We start from the raw sequence: 17668 nt of genomic DNA, 5'->3' as shown, positions 1-17668 counted from the left end.
AGTACTTTTGCAATGCTAGATGTTTAAATTAAAAATTAGATTAGAATTTTTGTATATCTATCTATATATATATATATATATATATATAATCATAACTATAATAATTTTCAAAGAAAAAAAATATACAAAAATTAATTCTACTTATGCTTAAAGTCACAAAAATATAATTATACACTTCATTCTTACTTATTATTCGAGGTTGATAAAAATATGAAAATTTGTATATCAATTAGTTGGTATATGTGTGAAAAATAAATCGTATTTTTTTAAGTTAATGGATTGAACATTATAAGTAATATAATTGTAAATAAGCAAATGTTTAAATAAACATGTGGATCGGATTATAAAGATTGAAAGTATTTATTCAGCTTCACATACGCGTATAATAATTAGCAGTTATGACGTATTGATTATAAATTGTGCCACGAGAACAAAGTTGTATGCGATTGCTGAAAAAATTCTTCCTTGAGCGAGATTTCACTGCTAGGCATTTGAGACACTTTTTTTTCTTTTTTTTTTCTTTTTTTTTAATTTACATACAATAATGCATAGCGCGCAAAGCTACATTCACGTATTATCTAAATTACATCATCCACGTTTGCATTGCCATTATAATCACGATCGTCATTATCTTAAGACATAGAATAGTAAAATATTCGATTTCTGTCCTGGTAGAACTTAAAAAAAAAAGAAAAGGAAATTTACATTTTAATTTTCTTTTTTTCTTCTTCTTTTCATTGAATTCTAAATTTATCGACTAATTTCTCTTTCAAGACAGATCGAGAAAAATCATGAAATGTCTTGAAGCCATTTTCCCCATTTGATATGCTACACGAACACTTGCTTACAAAACGCGTGATTGATTTTTTAATTTTTCATCGCTTTTTCAATCTTTACGTATGCATCAGTCGTAATTATTTTTATTTTGTTTGTTTTTCTTTAATTTTTTTATTTATTTATTTTTTTGTTGTTCAATTTTCGAAGTTGCGTATGAAAAATTTTCGGAAACTTAACTTAAATTAGTCAGTTATTTTAAAATTAAAATTATATTTAAAAGCATTAATGTGAAGAAAATTGATATATGATAGTATAGCATATGTATTACGCCCTAAAGAATATCAATAAATTAAATTGCTTATGCAATATAGTTAGATTATATAAATTAATAGTTATTCGTCATATGTGATATGAAAGATTTCTTTTACCGGGAAAAAGTCTTCCATGAAAAAAAATATGCAAATTATAATAATACGCAACGAGCATAGACGGTATTTCGTTTAAATAATATTTATAATTTTACTTTTACGGGTGAAAAGTTGTGAATTAGATTAACTCGCATTCTTATTTAAATAATTTTTTAGCCATTCATCGATCATATCCGCATTTTCCTTAACCCAGTGGATATTGAACTTTATCGTTTCAAGACTTTGGTCCAGCATTCTTTGGCCACTACCCACGTCCACATCCTTAAAAAACTCCTTCACCTAAAAATAATATTCGCATTATTTATCTTTTATAAAGACTCGTTAATCTTAAATGACATAATAATTAAATATAGTTGAATATAATTGGCCGAATAAAATTTTTACAGTCGTCAACTGCCATTTGTAATTAATCGTACTTATCGACGTCACATTGTCATGTCATTGTGACAGCCATTCGACATACCTTATTTCTTGGCAGTCACATTAAAGCCAATTATTGCATTTAGATGAAATTACTATGCATATAGGAGCATTCGATCATTGCGCGTGTTTTTATTAGTTGTGAAAATATAGATTCAGTCTTTTGACAATTATTTACATTTGTCCTACACTCTCAAAGTATAAAAAATACCCAACGTATAAAAAATCAAAGAAAAAGATGAAAAAAGAAAAGGATAAAGAAAAAATTAAGCACTGTTCGTTACTTAATATATTGCTGGTAAGCAATAATTGCGAGCTGATTAATAGAAGCTAAAGCAAATGATTAATTCGGCTATCTTGAGGCGAAGCTTAAAATTTAATAGCCGTAAAGAAGCGTTAAAATAGTCGCTTTAAAGGTTGATCAGGCTTAATGTGGTTTTCCGATCAATTGCTTTCCGATTGCTTTAGCAAAAGTAGGAAATTTTTAAACGAGCTCTTGGCAACTCGATCATACCTCTTGGTAATCGTACTCGGTGAAAAAGTCCGAGGTAACAACGTGAATGAGCCCGCCCATCGTGAGAGATCCATTACCAAAGAGACCTTGAATGTGAGGCCAGTGGGCTTTCAAATGCCTCCAGGCTAGTAATTTTCCCTCGGGATTTTTCGCCACCGCGGCTATCACTGTCTCCACGTCCTGAGGTCTGACTTGACTCCTGTCCAATGTCTGCAGCAGGTACCGCTGGAGCAGCCAGGGGTCCGTCGTCGCTCCCAAGGCCTGAAGCATAATGCGCTTCTCACTGGGGAAGGGGGTCTTGCGGTACGTTTCCCAACAAAATTTCCACTCAGTTTCACCGCTGAACTTCACGCCAGCGGCGTACACGACGTCCCGAATGTTCGGTGCTATGCTATTGGATCGAAGCATCCAGTCGTCGAAGAGAACCTTCGCGGGCTTCACCACTGACTCGAGCTGCAGATTCACAGCCGACTGGAGCACCGAGATGCGGAGTAATCTGAAATACATTGGAGTCGTTGATTAAGGTGTCGGGGCGGGGGGATTAGATGTTAGATGGTTGGTTGGGTGGGTGGATGGAGGGAATGAAGAAGTTAGAATAGAATTGTGAAGAGAATGTAATTGTAATTGTGACGAGGAAGATAACAAACTTTTTCAAGTGCGATCCCTCGTCGCTCCATCCGACATAATTTGTAACGGGAGTCAGCAGCTTCTTAAGGAATATGATGTAGAGCTTGTAAGCCGAGCTTTCGCTTAGCTTTTCCTTCCACGAGTGTAGATAATTTAGGGCCGTCGCCCACGGCACGTAATCCCTCTCGTTAAGTAGATAAAGCGAAAGCTCGAGAGGTATCGATGCATTGAGTTCGCCGGCTTTACAAAGCGTGAAAGCATCGTCGATAAGATTTGCTCGGTCCGCTGGACTGAACTTGGTATGGTCGGTGAGGAGAGTTTGAATTATCGAAGACCACATTTCGTCCGGATACGAAACCCGATAGAAACCCGTCTGGTTGACATTACATTTAATGTACTCCACCTCGGGTGGGATTTCAAACGTCACTGTAAACAAACAATATTGTTAATATTATGATATAATAATAATTTTTATTATTACTATTATTACTATTACTATTACTATTACTATCAATTATTATTATTATCTTGTGTCGTTTAATCGTTGGTCATTATTTTAAGGGTAGTTTCTTTCTTTTCTTTTTCTTTTTTTTTTTAATAAACGTAAAGGTAATTACCGTCAGTCATGTTCATCCATACATTCTGAATATCTTTAGGATCTTTACTAGTGTAGTAGCTTAATGGTATGTACCACTTGTAGTTGAATGGAGATTTTGATTCGAGTACTTCGGTATCGTTATCGTGAGAAGATACGAGAAAGCGTTTTTGCGACGCGTTAATTAGATTTCCCTCTCTCGATATTGTTATTAAAGGGAATCCAGTTTGTTGTGTCCACGTGTCCATTATGGCCTATAAAAATTACATTGCATTCGATAAGCGTAAATGTTTAATATATTCAATCGCAAGAAGGAGATATAAATCGATGACGCAGATTAAGTTTCGTGAAATTCATATAATTACTAGATATAATTAATTTCTTATATCTTTGACGAATTTTTTTTTTTTCTTTCTCTCTCTTTTTTTTCTATTATTTGTCATTTCAATTAAACAATATCAATAACAATCTTATAATGATTATTTCATATGGTAAATATATTCTTTTTCTTATCTTTCCCAAAGACTCGCACAGTCTTATTTTACAATCGAACGTTATTAAGAGCGTTTTTCCTTACCGAAAGCACATCAGTATTCAATTATTAATAGTCAAGTGAATTGTAAAACTAAATTTTACAAAAAATCAATTGGATAGTTTGTCGCGCGAATAGGGCTTTACATCGTAAATTAACTTGGGGTCTGAGTGGGGATTGATTAGAAACTTCCAAGTTCCGTAATTCTCACCTTCACGTCGAAAGTCCGATTAACGTGTTTGGTAAAAACCGCCCACAAATCATTCGTATCGGCGTTCCCATAAGCGTGGCTTTTCAAATAATCGTTAAGCCCAGCCTTGAGTACATCCTCGTAAATAAATCCTTCGAGCATATATAATATAGAGGCTCCTTTGTTGTAACTAATTGTGTCGAATATGGCTTCGATCTCCGCGGGATCCTTTACCGGCACGCTAATCGGATGACTACTTGCTAAAGCATCCAGGTCCAGAGCTGGTTGAATCTTGTCAAGGATGAACTGGTCCATCATGCTCCATTCCGGTGATATGAAGTTGACCCCTTTATACTCGAAGAAGCTCGCGGCGCCTTCGTTCAGCCACAGATCCTTCCACCATTTCATTGTCACGAGATTGCCGAACCATTGATGAGCCAGCTCGTGAGCGACAACCACAGCTACCCATTCGTGGGCGGCTGTTGACGTTTCCTTAGGGTCGTAGAGGATCGAAGTTTCGCGGTAAGTTATTAATCCCCAGTTTTCCATAGCTCCCGCTGCGAAATCCGGTATGGCTATCAAGTCTGTAAACGTGATAAATAATCGATCGATCGTTCGGTATATCGAACACAATAATAGAGGACGATATTTTCTCAATGTATTTTCATTCGATCAGCTTCTTTCGTGCGGCGATTTTTAACTTAAATAAGCCGCGCCAAGATGCCAATATATAAGTATCAGTTAAATGCAATATATAAAAAGTAATTATTTTTCATTTGTAAACTAGCGATTGAATTTCTTAAATTCATCCAATTTTCCACTATATATATATATATATATATATAAATAATAATAATAATAATAATAATCAAAGCTAATATACTTTGCTATAAAGATTTGAGCAGACTGTATAAACACTTTCGATCAATCGTTAATTAATAATAATGGAAAATAGCGATTCTTTATATATATATATATATATATATATATATATATATATATATATATATACAGTCTGCTAAATATGTACATTATTATTATTATTATTATTATTATTCACCCCCAAGCTCTCAATTTTTCTACTTTAATATTATTCGTGGACATAATTGAACGAAAGCTTACCCAACTTAGGTAGTGGATATTCAGCCCCGAAGAAGGACTCAAAGTAATCCATCGTCTTGGCTGCGGTTTTAACAGCGTAAGTGGCTTGTGGCAACATCGTTTCGGCTGCATAAACGCTGACGCTGACATTGCGTCGCGTCATCTGCGAGACGCGCTTGAAGTCGCAGACAACAAAGGCGACGAGGTACGTCGACATCTCCACGGACTCTTGGAAGTCGTCGCGCAGCTGCGAAAAGTTGGTTGCCTATCGTGAGACTAGTAAAATCGTGATTCCGACCAGCATCTCAGTGACGGATATCGGATGCTTCTTGATAACGACAAATCTCCATGTCTTAGGACGTCTGGCTAATCGACTTTATCTTTCAAGCGAGCTAACTTTATTGCATTGATTTACATCGGTCTATGAGTAATTTATACGAACTATATATATATATATATATATATATATATATATATATATATATAAAGAATCGCTATTTTCTATCCCTTGAATAGTTAAGATGATTGGAAATTGATATTTATTTTAGGATTATCTGTAGGTCAACGTATTGGCAATTTGGTATTTTAGAGAAAATTGTGAACTTGCATTATACATAAATCGACTACGAATGACAAAGTTCTTTAATTTATTTCGCAGGACTGCCAATAGGAACAGCCAAGACTTCTCGAATTCATAGTCGTCTAAGTAGCTTGAAACGTGCTTTATTAATGTAACTGTCATACGTTTCATCTCTCGGTAATGCAAAAGCTCTACTCACAAGTCCAGTACCCATGTAGAATCCAGCGTCCTCGGTGTTGACGACCGGCATGTTGCAGAGTGCAATGTGAAATCGGTCCCGGAATATCGACACTTTGAATTTGGCTTTGAAGTGCGGCTCGTCAAAGCAGGGAAACGCCGAGCGAGCGTAGGTCGGCTCGAAGTGCGTCGTTGCCAGGTATCTGTGACCGTTGAAAAAGCTTTTACACAAATTAAAATTTCATCTGTATGAGTCATGAATGAACAACACGAACAACATTGCAACGTATTTTTACCTAAATACAAATAAAAAAAAAAAAAGAGGCGTACATTAATGATGCTCGCAAAACTGAAATGTTTTATAATAGAAACGTAATATATAAGTACAGAAATACATACATACGTTCATGCAAGTAAAATTATTCATTATAAAAAGCATTGCGTTGAAGTATGAGTTTTATTGTAAAAGATTTTTCCAATATTTTTAATGTTTTTAAGTGTTTTTATTGGATGCTGGTTACTTTTTTTTATTGGATACTAAATTAGTCTCAGTTATATACTTTTTATCGTTAATCATTTTTATGAAATTCATTTTTAATAGAAAAAAATTCAATGCCAAATATTTTATACTTTGGCTCTTTGTAATCTTCCAATACGAGTCGAGAAGAACAGACTTCAATTATAATTTTGATAATAACTGAGAATAATAATATAATAAAATAAACAGTTACTGTAAATTACGATTGACTAAAATTCACATCGAACTTCATAATTAATATGCTAAGACAAAGATAATTTATGAAATCAATAGTATGAGTAAAATACTATTTTTCATATTTTACGCGACACAATTATTAATTTTTCTTATGAAAATATCTCAAGTCTTTAGAATTATCAAAAATTAGGCCTAATGCGTTCACTCAATTTTAAGATGAAGAAATTAATTGTCTCAGATTTAAAAATATAACAATGGATCTTAAATTTTTGATATCGATGACGATTAATATCATTATTTATACATCACTAAATCATTTATAAATTTCAATAAAATTTCGCTATAACTTGTCGTCTTTTTTTTTTTTTTTTTTTTTTTTTTTATAATTAACGAATATACTATATTAATGAAATTAATAAATTAAATAATTTGACGGGCAATGTCGTAAAATTAGCAAGCAGTTGTTAATTAGCCGTCGCCACGGTTAAAACTGTGAAATTGAAGAAGGGACAGGAGGTAAAGAAAGTCCCATAATCGTCAGCCCCATGGCGACCCGAGTGACCATTACTCGCTGGTCGCGATTAAAGAGGAGGATGTAAATATTCAATGCAATTGAGGTTTCGTTAATAGCGCTGCAGCCATTCGACTAATTACCGATACGCGCGCTTAGGGAAAACGGGGAAGGTCGAACAATTGTAAAATCGTTGGTCACAGCTGGGAACGAGTACAACAAGTGCGGTACGGCAATGGTCTTTTCAATCAATAGTCGCCAAGTGATTGTGGCTTCGATCGCAATGCCCTGTATCTTCGAGATGGAATTAAATTGCTTATCATTCTCTCTCAGAATCTCTCTCTCTCTCTCTCTCTCTCTCGTTCTCGCTCTCGCTCTCTCACACTGCTACTAGCCGCAGTCATTCGAATTGCCATCGATTATTACCTGGAATATGCCGACTCTTACGTCCCCAGCAATAATACAACAATTGTCACGTGACACGAAAATTCAATTTATTTATATTTTCTTTCGTAACGGCTTTATGGCTATACAAGAATCACATGTCTTTAGCATTGAATGTATATTATCAATAGACTTTTTACTTTATTACGATTAGCACAATTAATCTTTAGAATATTAGGCTATTAAGGCCCATTACGTATCGATAAGTTATACCACACAATATTCTATTAAAAAACATTTGCAAATATCACTATGCTGAAAAGGTACGTTGAAAAAATTGTAAAATAAAATGTCAGGTGGCTATGTTAAACGACCGTTTAATGATAAAGTATACTTTAGACTTATTTTCCTACATTTATAATAATCTATAATTTTCTCTGTATATATAATAATTCGAATCCTTTAATATAAACATCCGGATTATATATAAAAATATGAAAAAGGAACGTAATATAAAAACGGACATTGGATATTATTTAGATATCTAATTAAATTTCCTTCGTATTACATTATGCAAACATGAAGAAAAAAGAAAATCCATTACTTAAAGTATAAACAAAGGCTAATTAAAATTCCTAGAAATTAATTGATAGTTGATCTTAATTGAATTATTGAAATATAATTGGAGATTGAATTGTTAATTTTAACGATAAAAATGCACACGTGAAATAAATTTAATAATTATATATTATAATAATTATTAATTATTTAGTAATAATAATATTTTTGTATAAACATTCATATGACATCGCAATCAATTAAATATTTTACGAAAATTTATTTATATATATATATATATATATATATACATTAGTTATTACAAATATTTTTATAAAATTAATTTTGTATATTCTCTCTAACTAATTGTGTCTTTATTGAATATTTATTCCGAGTGCAAAAATACATTAAAAGTATAAAGCATTTTATTAAATAAACTATTTATGGTTTAAATATTGCAGTATTAATAGTATTATTAATATGTTTAATTTTTATAGGAAGTTCATATATAGTATTAATCATATGTATAGTAATAAAATATTAGTTAGTATCAATTTTGATGAATTTTGATTATTATACAAGTATCAAGTAAAAAAATATTTATATAAATAGACAATCGAGTAAAAATTGAATGTAATAAAAAAAGTTCAAGCCGTCACAAATAATAAATAGCTTATTATTGTTATAATGAATATAATCGTAATATAGTTAAAAAAAAATTTAGTTTCATAATGAAAAGTTGATTGAAATATTGTCAAGTTGATAATTTATTATTTGAATTCTGTATAAATTAATTAACGAAATTACATTCACATACGAATATTTGAATTATAGATTGAAAATAATTCTCACGAAATTGATGTTTTCTGAATATATGAATTATATTATCGTATAACAAAATAAAAAGTATATTTGTTCCTTGTTTAATGAAGTATATGATGTAATAGATATTCCTTGTCATACAAAAATTTCATAGAAACTACCCAAAGTTCGAATTTTAATTTTAATTTTAATTTTTACATAATTATATTTTCTCATTTTAATTGTAAAATAAAGATCAGATGCAAAATTAATGTTTTTAGAGAATCGATTATACTAATTAGCAATGAATTATTAGACTTATTTTTATTTGAATTAATCAATAAAATTTTTATATAAAACTAGTCAATTATTATTTATAATGATAAAATATGGAACTGCAAGTTGATGTTTGTGCATAGAATTATATTATGAAATGCATATAAAATAAAAATACAGCATTCATATAAAATAAAATTTTTTAATTAAGCACACACACACCTACACACGTACGCACGTACATTAATACGATTAATATGATGAGTTATGTATATGTATATGAATACACGCACGCACGCACGCACGCACGCACGCACGCACGCACGCACGTATATGTAAGTCAATTTGATATGTAGAAACATTTATTCTTGTAAACGCATGCAGCAAAAAATAATGATACCGACATTCTGTTATTATTATTTAAATATTGACAAGTAATTTTTTGTATAATAATTTAGTACCTTTTTTCTCCGTTGGAATTCACATAGCTGCTGAGATAGAAGCCCTCGAGCTCGTTTTTGAGTTTCGAAACGAACCTCAGATGCACTGTGTAGTTCCCTCTTTTTCGAAATTTGCTCTCTTCGAGCTCGAGATAAAGTTGCTGATGCTTTGGATATTCCAAGAGTTTCGCAATCTTTAGTCTGTGGCCCTTTCGATCTTGCACCATCTTTGAGTAAATCAATATATTCATGAGTTTTGTGCGTTTTAATGTAATTTATGTAAGTTAATGCGATAGCAAAAAGAACATTACCTTTTCGTTTATTGTCAAATTTTTACTATGGAAGACGATAAAATTGGTCTCTCGATCAACGTAAAACTCGATTGTAACTTGTCCTATGAATATTATCATGATTAATAATCGCTAGTTCAGGATTTATTCTTTTACATGATTTTAATTGCAATTTATGTTTACCTTTAACTTCCAATGTCGTGAGATTCGGATGGATCGTAATGTTATAACGCGTCGGGTGAGCGAAATTCGGTAGTCTGACATTATCCCATGGGAAGATCTAGTACAATTACAACAAGTGTATTCATTAATAATATTGTTATTCTATAAAATAAACTTACAAGTGAAATTTCTAAAGCATAGTTGATAACCACAAAGGCGTCGGCCGTTTCAGATGTATAAAATATGAGAGATAAAATCAATTAGATTTAATATTCTTAAATTAAAAGTAAAATATTGAAGAAAGAAAATAATAATCAAGTTTTAGTACAATTATTAAAATGTTTATATATTGTACAAAACTTTAATAAAATGTAAATGTTTTATATTACTTTTAAAGACACTTTGTGCACAGAGGATAATGAAATAAAACGAAACAGAGGTATAGTTTACAGAATATTTATACGGAGCAGTAATTAGTGCAGTGATAATTGAATGTAAAATTAAATTTTAAAGTCAGGCTTAAAATATTTTATATTTTTTTACACTATTTGGGATATAAAATTTATGTGAACATCCAAACGATTTGTTTCTTCATTAATTTTGTAAAAAACGTGACATTTAATTAAATTTTTTCTTGAATGATTTATGTTTATTAATATTGCCGAGTATATAACGGAATATAATGATTTTTAATCATAAAGGAAATATAATAATCAATAACCGCTATTATTAATAATTATCTATTTATTGCAAACGAATAGCAATTAAGCGGAGAATTGAATTAAACAAAATACCATTTATTTTTCCACGTTCTGATTTATTGCATAATATTAGTATGCCACATAAATGCCAATATGCAAATGTATCGGAGTAGTCGATGATCAGTACATTGCATATCAATGTTTGTGAATGGCAACATTTTTTTTTTTTTTTTTTTTTTTTTTTTTTTTTTTTTTTTTTTTTTTTTTTTTATTTAATACGAAGTGTTCGAGCTTATGGAAACGAATAATAACGAACGAAACGATCGGAGAGCCGAAAAATTTGAATAAATTTATATCGACGCTTACGGAGTCATGTCCTTATTCACGAGGTATCGGGGGAGGGGGTGCCGCGCAAGCTTTTGTTAAATTCGTCGTATGGATCATCGGGCGATTAAATCGAGTATGGCATAATAGGAATATTCGAGAGAGGTAAGTACGTTGATAGGCTCGTAAAATCAGGGGTTGGAGATTTAGGTGGCGGCGAGGTAGATATGGCAAGGTAGATGGAGTAGGGAAGGGCAAACACGCGGATAAGTCACGAGAATAAAAGCGAGCCAAAGTGGCTGGAGCGCCTGGCGATTGATTTATCGGCGAGTGGCTGCGTCTGCCGGGAAGATTTTTAACGGCTGAGTGTCAACTCGGTATAATCAGCCAGTGCGATCGTCGGTAATGTGCACTCGCTCGATTTAAGCGTTTGTACGTGTAAGAGGCGGGAGAAGCTTTGTTTGTTTTCATTGAGCGCATCCCATCAGGGGATATACGATTACGGTTATCGCGAGCTTTTCTAACCAAAGTCCGCGACTCCGCTCCGGGAGTTAACAGTTAAGTTCTCTTCTAGTGTACTCGACACATCGGCTTCATCGCTACTATAGAAAGTTGAAGTACATTGAAGGGAGAATCGTCGGTTTTTCAATGCTCGTACTTTACAGTGCGGATAGTTCAACTCTTTTTATTCAAAGAAGAAGTTTAATGTCCACTTTTACGTGTGATTGTGAGTTTTACCAATGCATCGTATTACTTATAAATCAGCAGCGTTGTTAAAATTGAGAGAAGAAAGTCACGGAATTCGGTGTAAATATGGTTGAAAGTTATTTTCTTTTTTTCTTTTTTTCTTTTTTTTTTTCTTTTTTTTTTTTTTTAACCAACCAACAAGAGAAGCGGCCTCGTACCGACGTTAAAATTATTTAATTAATGGTCCTAGACGATATTAGAATATTCTCGCTCATTTCATAAATACAAAGTTAATACCCGAATATTTTTCACGTTATAAAAGCGTCTCTCGAAAGCCCAAGACTCTCGTTATTAAATCATATTTTTCACGACGAGATATTTATAATACTACTTGCTAAAATTTTGCTATTAATTTAGAATGTATGCGTAGACAAAATTAAAAATAAAATTAATTACTCGAACCTGTCTGGCGTTAAATAAAAGCGCATATTTAATAGAAATGAATAATGAGGAGCGCGGCAGGACGAGTGGAAAATATACAGAACAATTATGATTTTGCATATTGTGTTATTTAAAGAGGGGAAAGTCTACGCTGATTAATAAGATTGTGAAAAACTTGGGGGGTAAATACTAACCTCACCGTTGGTCGCGATTGGTTCGCTACCTTCCTCATCCTCTTCGATTTCCAAGTTCGCTGGCTTTTCTCCAGCGCAAGGGCAGTCTTTAATAAATAAATAAAAAAAAAGATGAAAAAACGACATTAATTGTTCTTCCTTTTATTCGATGATTATGAAATAAAAATGAAAGATGGGTATATCGTGATCTATGTACGTTGCTACCTTTTGACGATAATTTTACGGAGCTGCTGAGCTTTAAGTGTGCAAATAAATTGGACAAGCTCACACCTTATTATCTTCATTTTTCATTTATGCTTAATCGAGCATTATAGAGGCGTATTTTAATCAAATTGAGTAATGATTAGTGAAGTGTATACATTGTTATAATTATGCACACTCAACATGAAATGAAAATGTCAATAGATAGACTTTATTTGGCAATTTTTACGATACAGTTATAAGATGTGATATTAAAATTGCTTTTAATACTTTTAATATAAACTGTAAAACCATTAAAATGCTATTACTGAATATTATTAAAAAAAGATCTACTACATTGAAGTTGAAAATCTGAAGCTTTTAAAATCATCGCTAATTTATCATATTATTTTATGAGCTGAATTACGATATTTCTATTGCTAATTTCTTAAAAGATTATACTTATATATAGATTAATTTATTTATTAATATATATATATATATATATATATATACAGATTAATAATAAGTTTCCGTAATTCGTAAAAAGGCACTTTAAATATTTTCGACTAATTATATATACAGGACGAGACAGACGTACCAGTAATCAATTAAAATAATATCTTCGCAAGAGGAGCGACATTTATTTATTTATTTATTAAATTAACGTGGCTTTATCGGCGCTATAATATGCTCGTGTATGGTCCTCTTTAATAATTCGCGAGGCTCATATTTCAAAATTTTCATTACAACATCAATCATACCCGAGAGTGACATATTACAAGCGAAATATGTACCGCCGTTTTCGAATATTCGCACAATTACAAAGTCACGCTTTCAACCATACCGTAGCGCGCACATTTATTATAATAATTCATTACAATAATATTATTTCCCATCGCCATTACCTACCATCTTCAAAATCATTTGCATTCGCATATTGGCGAGTTCAACGGTACACCTACCATTTTGTGGTCCCGCGAAAGCAATGATGAGTGATATGGCGAAAAGTGTCGCGAATACGACTGTGGCGATGCAAAGGGCCCGTTTTTGCGAGCACACAGCCACGCCATTCTGCTCGTAAATGTTGCGCTTGTGTAAGCCCGGGTTGCTTTCACCTGGAAAAGACGAAGTTTCATGCATTAAATATGTGACAAGTCATTATCCTCCTTTACATTTTAACTTGCTCTGACGTTTTTTCGATTTAAAAGAGAAACAATGCTCTGTCGAACAATTGAAACTCGAATGAATGCATTTTGCTTTACGGTACATCTTTAGTATATTGAATTGAATATTAATTGATTGAGTGAGTGAAGTGGAATATTTGCATTTAATGAAAGTTCTAAAATGTAGTTTATTATGTAGACATTTATGGACTGCCAACATTTTTCTCTTGATTCTTTAAAAGATATTATGATATGTATCACTACGTATCATAATTCACATATAATTCATGTCCATAATTTTATTTCAATAAAGCTTTGAGACAATTATTCTTTAATTTCAATTGTAATTACTTTTAATTTCAAAATGCTCCAATCCGCGTCTTGGCTGCTTTGTCATTAAAGTATAATTTGCGGAGACATTTTAATAATGTTAAAAAAGTTTTATACTCATTATTCTAACAAGTTCGAAATTGATATTTTCATATTTTTTCTTCTTATGTTACGGCTTCGCTTCATTGTCAATAGAAAAATGCATCATTTATTATTCAAATTGAAACAGTTGACGTAATTTTATGAATATTAATATGAATATTTTTCGAATTAATTAGGATATTTATTTTAACATAGAATAAATATTACAATAAAAGCACTAAAATATGAAATATACTATCCTCTGTCAATTTCAATATGTATTATGCTAATAATTTATTTATAGAATTTTTAGCAAATTAATTAATCATTTATATTATGTGAGCGTAGATATATTTTACCTCAAATTAAGTGAGACTGTAGAGATGCTATTGCTTACGGAAAATGTGTTGAATTTTCCTTTTTCTTAATGGATACATTTTATTTCATTTCGTTGGTTTGGAATTTATTGTAATATTCTTTCCAATAACATAAATTAATATTTATAATAATAGCTTAACATTGCTAGTGCAAAATTCCATTTTTCAATTTAAAATATCACGTATTTTTTTCTACGATATTACAAAAAAAAAAAAAAAAAATACGATAAAGAAATTTGTACTTTGTACTAAAATCATGAAAACATTGATATGAAAAATTAAATACGATATATTTAATACAAAAATATGTGTATGCGGACCAATTTCGTCTGAGTGGATGAGTTATGCAATATAAAAAGATAAACATAACAATACGTTTTAAAATATTTTAATCCACTTTAATATATGGAAAATCTAGAAATATGACGTTCGAGATTATTATAATAAGAAATTTGCTAAATAGGACAACTAATTACAGGTATTCTATTATTTTTTAATCAATCATATATTATTATAATACTAATGTCAGATAAATATTTGAAAGCATTTTATTGTGCATAAAATTAACAAAAAAATTTATATAATCATTAGGAAAATCTATAGGAAATTATTAAAATTAAGTTGTTAGTTTTAAATGATTTGTTTATAAATAACTCAACTATCAATACAAACAATATTAAAACTACTTTTTATTACAGCTATATATATATATATATATATAGTTATAGCATTATATGTATTATTTAAAGCTTATCAATGTCGTTAATTATCGTGTTTGACAGATGTAAGTATGGATGTTTGTATACTTCTAATGAAATAAATTTTAATTCTGAAAAAAATATTATTTTTGTTTTTTCATCGCCATATGTCAGATTCATTCGAGTTTGGTTGAAGCGATATCAATACAATTAATCAATTCAGCGAAGACAAATAGGAAATAAAAATATTTGATAACTTGTCAATATTTATTATTTTTCTCAAATTAGTGTCACACATATCTTTCCTTTTCAATTCTTCTAATAATACTAATACATACGTAAATTAAAAAAAAGGTTTTTGTTCTTTTTTTTTTTTTCTTTTTTTTTTAAACTTGTTTAAAGCTTATTAAGCTACTTACCCAATTCAATTTAATCTAAATTTAGAACTTGAGCTATTTAAAAATAAGTAAAATATCGATGTAAATGTTTCTTGTACAAATTTTAATTATTACATTCTATCAGTCTATACAAAGTTCTAGAAGATACTTTCCAACAATCATGATAGATAGATAATATTATAATTCTATATTAAATAATGCACATTTAAAATACAATAAAACGATATATAAAAATAAGCCAGACAAGTAACCTTTATACATTAAGTTTCCCTAAAGCTCCGAGGAAACAACCAAATTCGTTATGTTCCACATTACGTTTGCTTGGTAACAGTAAACTAAAAAAGAATATTATAGCGGGTAAGAAAAACTGTGACATTGCAGTTGATAGGCAGAGCGGCAAGGCGGACAAGGAAGGAGTGAGAGTGAGAGAGGCGCCTTTATGGCGTCTTCTTCGACATGCGGAGCTTATAAAGAATTTCGCGTCGCACCCTTTCGCTGCCGTCGCTCTGCACAACTTCTCGACCTCGATTCACGAAGGCGTTCACACGCACTTCCATTCGAATCATTTCGGTTTGATGATCGTACATACGTTTGGTCTAGGCTCAAATTAGTGCATTACTGCTTTTTTTTTTTTTTTTTTATTTTTTTTTATTTTTATTCTATTTTCGGACACGTGAATACGGCATACATGTAACAATACGTAAGCATTAATGACAATGAGGTTGGGTAACCTTTGAGTTTATTATGCACCTGTTTTTATTAGCTAATGGCGCAATACATGAATTTCTATGCAAAATAGAGTCTCCAGTGGTTTATCACATAGTATTTGATTGGTTTTCAATCGCACGAGCAAGATTTTGTTTGTATGTTATACAAATTGAATTTCACGAAAGTCCAATGAAGATACGAAGACCATTGACTCTTTAAATATCAAAATTATTTGATAAAATGTTTTTAAATTTTTAAACTATATTTCTAAGAATTTTTACGAATTTTTAGTTTGACCTTCTCATTAGATATTATATTAATATTATCTGCTTATCTTTCTAAAATAGATGATTTTCTAGAAAATCGTTTGAAAGTATAATAGAATATCGTATATAATACTTTTTAAAACAAATTAAGTACAAATACAATTTTTAACAAAAATCCATTTCTCAAAATATGATTGAAAAAACATAATAATAAGTATAATAATTTATTTTCGTTTCAAGTATTGAAATTGAAACTGAATATGCGATAAAAATTTAGAATATTGTAAAATAATACGTTTTGTTAAAATTTTATATAAATTTTTATAATAAAAATAATTTGAATGTAATCGCTTATATTAACTAACACGGCATTTCTAAATCTTTTCTGTATTTATCGTTAGTACGATAAACTAAATAACTTTAGTGTAAAAATTATAAATTTTATCGTGCTTTTGTTTTTCTGAATTACATTTAGGCGCTATTGTTCACATACACATAAACTTTACTATTTGTAAATGTTATATGAAGTAAATAAAAGTATAAGTACAATAGGTCAATGTACAAATAATTAAAAAAATTGCATGAAAAATTATTGAAGGAAGTCATGTAAATTTAAAGATGAGCGAAGCTTTTAATTTATTATATGTGGGTGTGCGCATCAGAGTAGCTATTTTATAAGCCGTAAATAAAAATATTTTTTGTATGTATGAAAAATTAATGAGTTAGGCTAAAAAGATAGGATAGAATAGGCGAGGGCAAAGGCTAAACAAATTTCCTTAAAAAATGTCTACAGAGCCAAGTTTGAAAGAGCGAGCGAGAGTGAAATTAAAAATGCAAATGCTATAATCAAAACTGGATTTTTACTTTATTTACTTTGGTATTTACTTTGAAAAAGCAGGTGAAATAGAACGACGAAGATGGGACGCTAACCTCGCGAGGACGTACAATCGTGCCGCTCACTGATAAAACCTAATAGATTAAAAGCTTTCCTTCTCTTTTCATATTGATCACGAGAAAACATGTGCTTAGAGCTAGGGAA

At 30.8% G+C, this 17668-nt stretch overlaps 1 protein-coding gene across 1 annotated transcript in view; it reads right to left on the bottom strand.

Annotated features, from left to right (window-relative positions):
• Nucleotides 1–1201: 1201 nt before the first annotated feature.
• Nucleotides 1202–17668, bottom strand: part of LOC105367856 (endoplasmic reticulum aminopeptidase 1) — a 32732-nt gene continuing 16265 nt past the window's right edge. The window contains exons 2-13 of the mRNA XM_011506683.1: nucleotides 13571–13723; nucleotides 12426–12511; nucleotides 10100–10196; nucleotides 9938–10020; nucleotides 9648–9853; nucleotides 5964–6162; nucleotides 5206–5431; nucleotides 4105–4667; nucleotides 3384–3615; nucleotides 2787–3192; nucleotides 2140–2635; nucleotides 1202–1484 (exon numbers count right to left, since the gene is read on the bottom strand). Coding sequence (XP_011504985.1) covers nucleotides 1329–1484; nucleotides 2140–2635; nucleotides 2787–3192; nucleotides 3384–3615; nucleotides 4105–4667; nucleotides 5206–5431; nucleotides 5964–6162; nucleotides 9648–9853; nucleotides 9938–10020; nucleotides 10100–10196; nucleotides 12426–12511; nucleotides 13571–13723 — 2903 coding nt within the window. The 3' untranslated portion in view covers nucleotides 1202–1328. The remainder of the gene's footprint in view (nucleotides 1485–2139; nucleotides 2636–2786; nucleotides 3193–3383; nucleotides 3616–4104; nucleotides 4668–5205; nucleotides 5432–5963; nucleotides 6163–9647; nucleotides 9854–9937; nucleotides 10021–10099; nucleotides 10197–12425; nucleotides 12512–13570; nucleotides 13724–17668) is intronic.

The sequence above is a fragment of the Ceratosolen solmsi genome, unplaced genomic scaffold (genome assembly GCF_000503995.2).
Source record: "Ceratosolen solmsi marchali unplaced genomic scaffold, CerSol_1.0 scaffold6, whole genome shotgun sequence".
NCBI classification, from domain to species: domain Eukaryota; kingdom Metazoa; phylum Arthropoda; class Insecta; order Hymenoptera; family Agaonidae; genus Ceratosolen; species Ceratosolen solmsi.
The sequence above is the reverse complement of the archived record's forward strand: the minus strand, read 5'-3'. Positions and strand labels throughout refer to the sequence as shown.